The 12,887-nt window shown below is 35.7% G+C and overlaps 1 protein-coding gene across 2 annotated transcripts in view; it reads left to right on the plus strand.

Moving 5' to 3' along the window:
- Positions 1-2,521, plus strand: part of LOC109842915 (protein IN2-1 homolog B-like) — a 4,227-nt gene extending 1,706 nt beyond the window's left edge. The window contains exons 8-10 of one of the 2 annotated variants that reach the window (XM_020411832.1): positions 1,310-1,417; positions 2,044-2,124; positions 2,238-2,519. In XM_020411832.1, coding sequence (XP_020267421.1) covers positions 1,310-1,417; positions 2,044-2,124; positions 2,238-2,246 — 198 coding nt within the window. In that variant the 3' untranslated portion in view covers positions 2,247-2,519. Of the gene's footprint in view, positions 1-1,309; positions 1,418-2,043; positions 2,125-2,237 lie in introns of both variants that reach the window. The other variant, XM_020411833.1, reaches the window with a different exon arrangement.

Below are 12,887 nucleotides of genomic sequence, written 5' to 3' on the forward strand. Positions count from 1 at the left end.
ATGGGGTGTATCTACAATTAAAGTCATATGGCCATGTCTTTTTAATGAAAACCCACTTCTTGCAATGTTCTTCTTTCTGAAGAGTCTGATGCAAGGGATTTGGTATGCGCCCATTTTGTTAACAAAGTTTGAAAGAATGAAGTGTTTGTTCCAAGGTTGGCTAATTTTGGACCGATTCCTCTAGTCATGTTCGTAGGATGCTTTCCGTGAGAAGCAATCACATATCTCTATTTTATGCAACCATGAACTAAATTTTAGATAAATATATAGAACAAAATTTTGATTTAAACCCATTCCCATTTTTTTTTACCGGAATCGACCGACCCTCTTTTTATTTAGCGGAATCGACCCACTTCTCGGCCACGTCAGCAGCGTGGCCGAGAAGCGGGTCGATTTTTTTTTAATCTCATCACTAAATAGTCGGGGTTGCCAACCCCGACTATTTTTTCTACTGAAAAAATAGTCGGGGTTGCCAACCCCGACTATTTAGTGATGAGATTAAAAAAAAATCGACCCGCTTCTCGGCCACGCTGCTGACGTGGCCGAGAAGTGGGTCGATTCCGCTAAATAAAAAAAAAGTTGGTCGGTTTGTAAAATAAAAAGTTGAAATGGGTTTATATCAAAAATTTGTTCTAAATATATATGTTCCAATATACATACAAGATGAATAAAGATGTGCACAACTGTGCATGCCTACCATCATGCTTCATGTTTAGACTTTGATTAATTGGAATACATAACAATACATCTTTGTTTAAATACGAGGTTCCTGCTTGTGATGGAAGATCAATGCTTATGAAAATTTCAAGATATTTATGATGACAGTATTTAATAGTTCTATCACTTTGTTTGCCCAGTTGCTTATGGCTAATGGAAATTTTTGAATAGTCTGTTCTTTACGTTATTTGGTTATTAATCTTTTCTTTATCAGGCAATTACCTAACCTAAAGATAATTAAGATAGGATCAATGCACGACCAAAATAGAGGTTGGTGTGTCCCTCACATCTCGACTGGTGTGTTGTTGACGTGGCACACATGTAGGCCATCTCGTTGTGAATCTTGTGATCTGGGTATATTATCATCAAGACTACAGGGACCTAGTTGCGTGCCTCAACACACTAGTCAAGAGTATGGAAGAATACACCAGCCTCCATTTCCCCTTAATATGTACAATACAAATGATTATCTTGTCTTATGTTATCGGCTACAGGGTATTGCTTCCAGCATCAGGACTATCAGTTTATTTCATCAAAAAGATGCTATCCTTTGATCTTTATTGACATATAATCATTTTGTTGCTGTTTTTAGGTGGATATTGCGTATGCTCCATTTATTGAAAGGTTCCAGTGCGGCTTTCAAGCGTTAAAGAACTATGACATCACCAAAGGCAGGCCCAGGCTGGCAAAATGGACAGAGGTAAGTATGGAGTCGTATCGAAATTCTAGAATTAATTTTTTTTGTATAATGAAATTCAGGAGCATTTTCTTTCAGGTTTATGTTTGATGCACTGATTGCCTTAACCCAAACCATTCCTACTTGGATGTTTTGCTCTTTTCTCGCTTGGAAAATGATTGCAGTTTACTTGTTCATTCCATGATTTGGTCTATGAGGTTATCCTGTCAATTAATAGTGTCTTTGGTTAAGGAATGTGTATTTAGTTGGTGATTGCAGTAGGGTTACGTATAATTTGTAGTCAGCCTTGCAAAATATGGGTATTAGTATTTCATCACTCGATTTAATTTTGATGGAATAATGCTTTTGATGATGACAAAAATTAATTTACGGTGCTCCTAGTTTTCTTGGCAATTGAATCCATTTATGTCGACGTAGCACGAAATGAAGCTGAAACATTAACAAGAGGGAGCCCATGTATACTGAACACATGGATCTTACTCAAATCCAAAAATAGATACCGTGACATAAAAGCAACCGACTCTTGGCTAAAATTTTAGAGGGAATAGTTCATATTCTGTGCATTTGTCTTGCAAGTTATGGTGTTATGTAGCTCAGCAGTGCATTATATCCTCTCTTTTTTTTCTAAGGAGTTGAACAAGATTGATGCCTATACGGCAACTAAGGGTGACCCTGAAGAGTTTCTTCATGCTCTTAAGAAGAGATTTGGGGTAAATTCTTCTTCATTTTTGTATATTATTAGATTCAAATATAGGAATTAGCATGATAACATATTTTGTGTTCAAGCTTCTAATTCATAATAATTTGACATCTTTGTTTTCAGATTGAATGAAGGTCCTCCGTGCAGATTAACTATAAACTCTTGTCACCTCAGTTTATACATTATTTATGAACAGCTTGCACAAGATAATAATCATCCGATTGTGTAATTATATTGGATTTAATTGCAAATATACCCCCATGGACTATAAGTGGTTGTCATTATATGAATGTATTAATCTACGATCTGTTCACTCTTCATATTGTTTCATGGGGTCTGGATGAGAAGGGAATTTTCTTTTTAGAAAAAGGTAAATCCTCATTAAAAATTGAGACGTGACAGTGAAACGAAAGTACTTTTCATTACAAATATTTGTTTTAGTGATTATAGAAAGAGAAGTGGAGTGTCGAAGGTTTCTTTAGAATTACTTTTTGGTTGGTGTAACGTGGGAAGAGAAACAAATTAATTTGTCTCTCATCTCAAATTCAGTTTTGGGTTAATTTCACAAAACCCCCCAAACCCCCTAAAGCTTTTGTTTGTCTTACGTGATTTCCTGAACTTTAGGCTATCTCGAAAAAATCCCATTGCACTTCCAACTTTTTTTACAGGACCTCTGTGCGTGTAATTTGTAAATAAAAATTTCTTGAGAGGGAAAAAAAATCCAAAATACAGGGAAGGGGTTATTTACCTGTAAGCGATAATTGCCAACTTTGGGGGTTCTCTCTCTCTCTCTCGACAGCATTGTAGTTATTTGCAAAGTATGCGTAGGGGAGAAAAATGTTAAAGCTCATGTGGGTTGTGCAGGACGCTCTAAAAGTTCAGGAGGGTTAAGTGAGATAAACATAGTATAGAGGGGTTGTAGGAAATATTCCCCAAAGATCTGGGGGGTTATGTGGGGTTAACCCTCATTTTCCGTAACTTTCTCAACAAACTCGGATGTTTTAAGAAGGGTCCTTTCTTTTTTCTTGCAAATAAGTAAGGTTCTTTCTTGAAGTGGGGAAAAAAAGGTAACGTGACATGTTCAATTTACTATTGCTTATCAATTATAACTACACGTAAACCTCATTTAGTTCAAGCAAGCAAACTCTACTAAGTTTGAGAAGGTTTCTCTAATCTTTAAAGTTCAAGAGGGTTTGCACAAGGCACCCGAAATTTAAATTTGTTTGTGCTAAGCTATAAATTTTGTTTTTTAATAATCTTGAACTATTTTCCATCGCTACTAGGCCCCTAAATTATTAAATTCATCCATTTGTACCTTCTAAATTATCACTTTCAATAACCAGTTATCACTTTCTTGTTTATCGCTTCGTGGTTTTTTTTAAAAGTAATTGATTTATGATATGCAAATGATAGTTCAAAGGATGAGTAAGGATCCGAAACCAAAAGTGTAAATTTCATATAACCCATCCTCAGCTGTACATTTGTCTGTAACTTACATTATAAAAATAACAATCTAAAGATTGACAAGTGCTAATAGTTAAAGCAGAGCAGCGAGAAATTTACCCCTAACCAAATAATAAAATAATAGAAAAATTCTTCAAGAACCCAAAATATAGGACCAACAGGGAGACATATGATGTGTCCACCTCTTATTGTATAATGAATTGGTCATCATTAATGATAGTCGGATCATTATGTAATAGGAGGGAGACACATCACATGTCCATATTTTTTATCCTGGTAACAAAGCCCAAAATAATAACTGCCAGTCTTATATGTAAATAAAAACATTAAATATACTCAACAAAAGAGCACGGTACACGCGTCCACGCGTGCAACGTCTACTACATTTACACCGTCCAATTACACACAATAATTTACAAACGGCCCAAAGCCCAACCAAGCCCACCGACCTAACCACGTACTAACTTATTAAGTATTTACAACCTTCATTTACTCAAGCTCTAATTAATCCAAGCCGTACGTTTAAATAGATCAACACCGCCCATCACAGATCCCGAAATCCTCAAACGACGACCCCGCTGTCTCGTGTTCCAGCCCCAACAGCGTCTCCAATCTCGAGATCGCATCCCCTCAACGAAACCTCATTCCGCACCCCCGCGTCGCCGGATCCGACACGACGCCTCCGACTCCGACGCGTTTCTTCCGCCGCTTGGCGCCCGATCCTGCACAGGAAAACGTGAGCTCCGCCTCCGGGAGGATCGCCGAAGTAGCTTGGCTTTCGGTTCTATCTCGCGGGCGGCCGCGGCGTCGTAGGCCAAGCAGCCTCCTCGCCAGGTGCTTACGTCCCGCAGCCAAGACAACGGACGCCCTTACGGGATCGCGTATCTCTGGCCACCATTTTGCCCCATGGACGGCCGATTCTCGGGTAGTTAGTTATACGCGCTTTTGGCCCTTCGTTCGTCGATGTCGACAGGTCGCGGATAGGAGCTTGTCGTCTATGTACCCCCGTCCTATATAAGAAACGGAACTATAAATCAAATCGTCTAACACATCTAAATCATAATTTCTAAAGACGCCAGTTCTCCATCTTGTACTTTGATATCGCGTTACATCAGCAGCGCACCAGTCAAGACTACGAAGAGACCAATTTAGCTCTCGTTACCCATTTTTAGACGAGCATTGTACTTTGATTAAGATGTTTAACACCCAAAAAAAACCCATTAACAGTTTCTTCAATCCTATCCAAAGCATATTTCAAATGAAGAATCTGGTCTATTTACCTTGTTGATTGTAAGGCTTGAGTGGCTCATCGGACCCAAATGAATCGGAGAGGCTCTCGAACTCCGAAGACCAGAGGTCACTCTGAGTGAGATTTCTAGCTCCCTTGAACGCGATGAGGTCGGAGATTATTGCACCACCGCACATTTTGTCGGTCACCGAATAATATTACGAACGATTCACGCGAATAATACAAAGAGGAGCTATAAGCAACAGATGACATCTGATGGAGACCCAGCTCCGTATCCCCTTCTTATTTATAGTCGATTTTTTTGCACTGTTTTAAGCTCTTGGATGTCGTCATCCTGCAAAAAGACAAAAGTCTGGGGTTTCTCACGCGTTATCTACAGCGTGCGGTGCCATTGTAAGTTCTGCACGTGTCAAGAATTTATGGGCTGGATTTGCTGTGGCTGCTGTGGCCGCCGTTAAGGATTTGGGCGCCGAAGGTCCAGACCGCGACGGGCCCGAGGATTAAAGTGGGCTTAAAGTCGGACTCATCTCTTTCAGGGAAACCACCCGAGTGTTTGTGTTATTTACGATTGTACCCTCTTCAGGACGTCCAAATTTAGGCCTTAATCAATCTGATTAAACCCATGGCACCCCGTCCGTACGGTTTTAGAATTATTGAGACTAGTGTGCATCCGAGCAAAGTACGGCTCCCCATTATTTTGAGCACTGCACTTTAAACTTGTGTCTCTGAGTTTTAATATATTTAATTTAATTATTGTAGGTTTAAAATTAGAAATCATATCTACTCCTCTATACTTAAAAAAAGATCTAATATTTAATATATTTAATTTAAAAATCATATATACTCATTTATACTTAAAGAATGATCCAAGTTTTAATACATTTAATTTAGAACTCATATCTACTCCTCTATACTTAAAAAAATATACAAGTTTTAATACATTTTATTTACTTTACTGTTTATGACACAATAAATACTATAGCATAAATAGTAATTTCAAGTATGGAGGAGCATATTTGATATACTGTTTAAGCTACAGTAAAAACTATAGAATGAACAGTGCTTTGAGTGCAGAGGACCAGATTTGATTTTTACTGTTGATAATGTGGCATGAACAGTAATTCTTTGGATTCTTCTTTAAGTATTGAGGAGTAGATTTATAAGATCTGTAAAAGTTACAAACTGAACAGACCAAACAATCTCTCGATTCTCTAAAATCCATGTTCCTCTTTCTTTTACTTGGTCTAAAATTTTCCCTCTCTCTTTCATTGTTATATTAATCCGCATCATGCTTTCATCAATTTTTAAATATAATTTCTTTTGCATCAAAATAACCAGTGTCTTGTCTAGTGCGTCCAAGCCAAAACCAAAAGGCTTGAACATGAACACTTCGTTTCGGGCCGACTTGATTGTTCGTTCGTTCTCCCTCAAATCCATTGAATGGCATAATTGTATATAAGACGAAAAGCTTGGGTCTTTCGTTATCCACAAAACGCTCGAAATGCGTAAGCTTTCTGTTGGTGTCCGTATGCAAGAATGGAAACCACGAGGACTGCAAGCTGCCAAAGGACGCTTCCTTGGTAGGGATGACAAAATTGAGCCACTGTCATTTGCTGACTTATACTCACCTCCTCTTTGATCCATTTAAATTTCTCTATTTAGTTAAATGAGACATAAATGAATTAAGTATTGATTATATTAAATATAAATGGATCGTAAATGTGCATGTTATTACACTTTAATTTGCCTATTTAGATAGATTTTCTTTCGAAAACACATTCAAAGTTTCAACAATTACAAAAAATATTTACATAAAATATCCTAATGGTAAACCAACAACCAACACACTTAAAATCTAGAAATTACCAGCATGCCCTTAAAATTTTAATATTTGCAAAAAAACGCTTAAGGTTTGAAAATTATAGAAAAAATCCTCAATAGTTAAAATTACGAAAGACTCTCAAAAAATTCTAACCTCACAACTCACACGAGAAACCATGAAATTTCCAATAGGTTAAAAATTTGCAAATTACACCTTTTAGAAAATGAGAAAAACACCATGAAGGGTTTAGAATTACAAAAACAACCCTAAAGTTTCAAAAACTAAAAATAACACATGAAGTATTATTAGTATCCCCCTGTAAACTTGGAATTTGCAAAAAACTTTTAAAATACGAAAAACACCCTCGAGGGTTTAGAATTACAAAAATCATCCTAAGATTTTAAAACCTACAAATGACACATAAAATCTAAAAATTACCATCAACCCGATGCAAATTTAGAATTTACAAAAGACATCCTCAACGTTTAAAAATTATGAAAAAAACCCCGTGAAAAAAGTGGACCACCCATTTAATAAATGGGTAGGTGAGAAGTGACATATTTAGCAATTGTTAAATGGGTCATAAATGTGCAAATGTGCATAAACGTGTCCACCCAAAACCCGCTCTAAACCACTCATTCGATAACCCTGTTTGATGGTGAAGATGCGGGTTTAATTGATGATTAATTGATAGCGGATTAGTGTTAATTTAACGAATGATTTTATTAAAAATAAATGTTAGGGTTTTTTTCCGTTCTAAAAACGGCCTTAAAAGTAGCGGGATTACATGAAAATCACGTTTAGAGTGGGGTTTTTTTTCCTCCGATCAATCACCTCCTAGTTAAAAGTTTTAATAAAACCCCAAAAATACCATTAAAAACTCATATTCAATACATATGGCTCATTTTGTGGATATTTAGATTTAGTTATGACACAAGTCATCTCAAATGTGCATTGTGAAGCTTAACAAAAATCCACTTTAAATACAATTTATTGATAAAGAGGATCTCTCTTGTTGTGAAGATCGAGTGGGGGCATCAGGACATGGACGGCGGCTTGTCGATTCGAGCTTGTCACTGATAAATTCTTGCACATGCAACTGATATATTTATTTTGTTAATTGATATATTTATTTAGCACTCCTCCCGTAATATTTTGTTAATTGATATATTTATTTAGCCTAAATTCACATGTTGTTTGGTTGATTCCCAACAGCTTTAGTTGGTTGGATGAACCTGGTTAGAGTTCTTTATTATCGTGATTTGCGATTTAGGATTCTCAATTAACCGCGTGCACCCCGGTTGGATTAGGACACGTGTAAAGATGACAATGTGGTTGAACATAACATGTCTGTTTGAAGATTAGGAAATAAGGATGCATTCGGTCCGGATACGGCTCTGATATGATGCTTATCATTTTCATATTTGCTTACTCATCTCAGATATAGATACGAATACAATTATACATTGGTAAAGAAAATTTATAACCACATCTACTAAAATCGGATACGGTTACGGATGTACATGCGAATATATAAGCGGATATGCATAAAGATACAAAACAGATATGAGAAAAGTAGAGAGTATTGAGAAAAACATAGTCATGTGATACAAAAGAGTTCATTAATATGTTCACTATAACTGAAAAGTTAAGATTAGACATATTGATCATTAAAATTAAACACAAATCCATAATCTAAGAATCGAAATTATCGTAAGAGTATGGCTAATATGTATTCGGATATTTCGGATATGAATATGGATATTCAACGACAAAACCATATCCGTGACTATATCCTATCAGTTATAGGTTTGAACAATCATATCTGTATCCTAACGAAAACGGTTATAGATATTTCTTCGGGTAGAGATATGATTTAGCACCCTTATTAGGAAATACTAATATAAGAGTCTGTTTAGCTTGGAAGTTACTGTCACTAGCAGGCTACGTGCTTTCAAGCAATTATCTTGTTTGTTTGGGTAAGTTAGAGGATGATGTAACCATCGAAAATTCCAGGTGGCAAACGCCGTCCAATTCCCTCCGAAATGACCCGTTTATATGGCTGTCAAGTCCTAAATGGATGATTAATTTCCTCGGTAAACCAACTTCTTGGTGTTCTACAAAAAGGAACGATGTAGAAGCACATGTGCTCTGTTGATGATTAAGGTGTGAAGCCCACCTCCTTGGCACAATTTGCTCTGTTTGTTTCAGATCAATTTGTTTTATTTGGTTCGGATCAAATTTGACCCACTTATTATTATTATTTTTTTAAAGCGATTTATTTTCAGTGAACAGAAGGCACAGATGGAAAAACAATGCAAATCAACTGAAAGATCAAAAAAGTTGGGGGAGCGAAAATTATTTCAGTGAAATCTAGAATCCCATGGTTGATGAATCTGTGGGCTTGGGTGCGTCACGAGTCGAGCCGAAGCTCGATGGGTTGCCGGTAGGGGCCGGGTCTGAAATGGGATGTTCAGGTCCTGCCCTTCGTGGTCCAAGACCCGACCCGGTAGCGTATTTACCTAGTTCCTAGCACCAACAGTTAATGTATGTGTATAAATCCATAATAACGACTGTCTGATAACAAATCCCACAGTACTAAGAGCATCTCCAACTAATCTTCTAGTAAGGAGCTTTTGTTGGAGTGCTCTCAAGCATGGGCCCACTTAGGAGCTCATTATTAGGAAAAATATATCCCAACAAACTCCTAGGAGCGTAAATATTATTTAAAAAAATCAATTCTCCTAAAAATAACATTTTATAATATATTTTAAAACAACAAATCTAATAAAAAATAATTTTTAGCGGGCCCCATCCTTAGGAGCTCACGAGTGCTTCACAAATTTGTGAGGAGCTCTTAGGAGCTCCATGGTGGGCCACACGGCCCACCCCTTCAACTAGGACTTAGGAGCGTGTTTGAGAGTTTGTTGGAGCACTTTAGGAGCTTTTTCCTTGCCACATCACCCTTAGGAGCCTCCTTAGGAAGCTCTTGGAGATGCTCTAACAGTATATACATCACGGATATATCTGTTAATGTCAAACTTAAAAGCTAATAAGTGGCACGTTAAAATAATACATGGGGTCTACGTGTACTTCACTCTACTTTCTACTTCAAGAACAATCTCAATTTTGTTAAATTGAGATGTGATACCGTGCCTCGTCAATTGACATCAGATTTCGTAGGCCACTGTGAGCATATGAAGGTTGGTGGTGTGAAAATCGAGCCTTGTAACTAGCAAATAATTGCATGTGTGCGTATAAGGAGATAACTGGATACGAGATGGACAATTAATTTTAGTAAAATGAAAGAAAAGGAAATAAGAGGTACAAGATGACTACTAAATTAGTGAAAATGAAAGAAATAGATTGATAGTGAAGACATCGGCTTTTCTTCATCTATACAAGTGTGTGTAACGCGATTTCTTTATGTCTTTGCATGGCCAGTTCTTTCAACCCAACCTCAGCCCATCCCCTCACCCCCCCCCCCCCACCCCAAAATTTTCCGTTTGAGAAGTTGTTATGCAATTTGTTCAAGAATAGACTGCTTGTTTCTTTAACTTTCCCTCAAGAAAGTGAATTTGGGTTTTCGCGTGATCATGTAAGTAAACCTGATTGACAAAAAAGAGAGTTTTTGCATGTATAACAACCTCAAATCTTCAATCTTTGCAAAATTGGCCTTCAAAACTAGCATATTGGATCTTTCTGATGTTCCAACTTAAGAATATTGTTTTTAAAACAATATATGTTAAAATTCTCAATAGTTTCCAATAGGTTTGCAACAATTTTGCATTTAAAAACAACAATTGGTGAAAGAATAGGGAAAAAAGTTCAATGTGAGAGAATTAGAGGGTAATTTTGCAAATACCATGATTGGAGGATAATTTTGCAAATGTAGAAGATTTGAGGGGTATATATGCACCCCCCCAAAAAAAAAACAACAACAAAATAATAATAATAACAATCTATATCTATATCTATACTACTTATAAAAGAGAATATGAGTGTCAAAACTTTTGGCTTCCTATTTTTGCCCCTCTTAATATTTATAATTCCTATGTTTGATAATTCCTCAATTCACTTAATTAATGATCTCTTTTTTGCCCCTCTTAATATTTATAATTCCTATGTTTGATAATTCCTCAATTCACTTAATTAATGATCTCTTATCCCTCATCCACTAGATAATTCCTCAATTCACTTAATTAATGATCTCTTATCCCTCATCCACTAGCATTAATTCAATGCATAAATCTTTTATTAGGAATTTTAATGCACAAGGTTTTTATTATGAAAGTCAAAGCATAAGTTACTCAATTCAAGATTCTTCCCTCATCTGTTTTCTTCTTTTGCAATTATTTTTAAATTTGTGTGTTAGTTGTATAAAATTGAGTGTATATAAATTTGATGATTATATACACATACACATATATAGACTATATAATATGATTGTTTTACCACAAATAAAAAACATACATTGATAAATAATAATATAACATATAAAATAATAGTTCATAAAATAAAATTTATAATAATATTAAACAAATTACAAATAAAATCTACAAAAAAAATTTAATTTTACATAATTAAACATATTAATATTATATTTATCGGAAGGTGCATGAACCCTTCAAGTCAAACTAACATTGTTGACGATACAATGGATAAAAGATTTTTTTTAAATCATTGATAGCATAAAGTGCATCTTTCAATAATGCATATGTCTCTTTGTAACTGTAGGACACTAAAATTTCTCTTTTGTAATGGAGAAATAATATAAGTGAAGTAGTATGTCTCTTTGTAACTGTAGGACACTAAAATTTCTCTTTTGTAATGGAGAAATAATATAAGTGAAGTAGTGTAGCTATCATTATATACTAAAATTTCTCTTTTGTAATGGAGAAATAATATAAGTGAAGTAGTGTAGCTATCATTATATTTTTAACTTAAAAATATTGAACTTGAGGATTAATGGGCATTGCGAGCATCAGGTTTAGGCTTTTTGTCTGAACTTCCTAGCAACAACCAAGTGCCATGTAAAAAAGTATTTAAGATTTATTAAAATAATAGCTACCGAAATATCACATTTATTAATATTAGCTACAAAATTTTTATTTCCATTTTGATAAAAAAAGATATTACTAATTATTTCACAAGTATGCCCACGTGTAAAGCATGTGCACTATACTAGTACAAACAAAAGAAGGGAAAAAACAACGTTTGTTTTAAAACTTCATGAGAAATTGTCATTTTTATAAACATTAGGAGGGTTTTCTATAAATTAATTTCCTCTAGTTTAAAGAAGAGAAGAGACTTCACCAAAAAAAAAAGAAGAAGAGGAGAGAGAGATGAAGTATTTCAAATTTCCTACGGTGTAATGGAAAATTGGCCAAATTTTGGTCTAGATAGAAAATATTAAATTAAAAGGCATTTTCAAACTTGCTCCCTTAATAATTAATATTTTTAAAAATAGTCCCTTACATGATTGAAATTTCTATTAGGTCTTTCAACTCTCATTATTCACTCAAATGACATAAACTGCTATTAGCTTCTCCAAGTCTTATGTTTGGGGCTAAATATCACTTTTTAAATACCATAAAGTTTACCCATTCTATTGTTGTAAATATAAATACAATGAATGTGGACATTACTAGAAGAAGACTCTTCACCTACTTGTGACTTTTAGTATTCTCTTCCACATCTATATAATGTAATCCATGGAAGACAAAATGTAATTGATGGAGAAATAAAGATGAATAAAATAAGATGATCACTTTCTCCCTATCTCTTCTCTTGTCTATTTACATTTACATTTCATGTTCGATTCTTACTTATGATATATGATGTATATAGATATAATAACAAGATTACAACACGTTATCAGCACGAAAGCTCTAGCTAGCCGGTTCGTAATCGTTCGGTTGTGAATATTTGACTTACGAGTATGGGAAGCATGTTCTTGTCATTCTCACAGACATGAGCTCATATGCGGATGCACTTCGTGAGGTAATGTACTGAAGAGATAAGCTCAGGATTCAGGTTGTCAGGGTGGCGGTCGACCGGCCCGGTCGACCGCATTCGTGCGCACAAGGTTTCCTGTGCGTCTGTAAGGAGATCGGTCCGGTTGCGGTCGACGACGTTCTCTGCAGTTTGGGTTTGATTCTACTGAGAGCTGTCGTCGACCGGGTCGGTCGACGGAATCTTGATCAGCGGGTCGGTCTTGTCGACGATCGTCGACCAG

Source organism: Asparagus officinalis, chromosome 5, assembly GCF_001876935.1.
Source record: "Asparagus officinalis chromosome 5, Aspof.V1, whole genome shotgun sequence".
NCBI lineage: Eukaryota > Viridiplantae > Streptophyta > Magnoliopsida > Asparagales > Asparagaceae > Asparagus > Asparagus officinalis.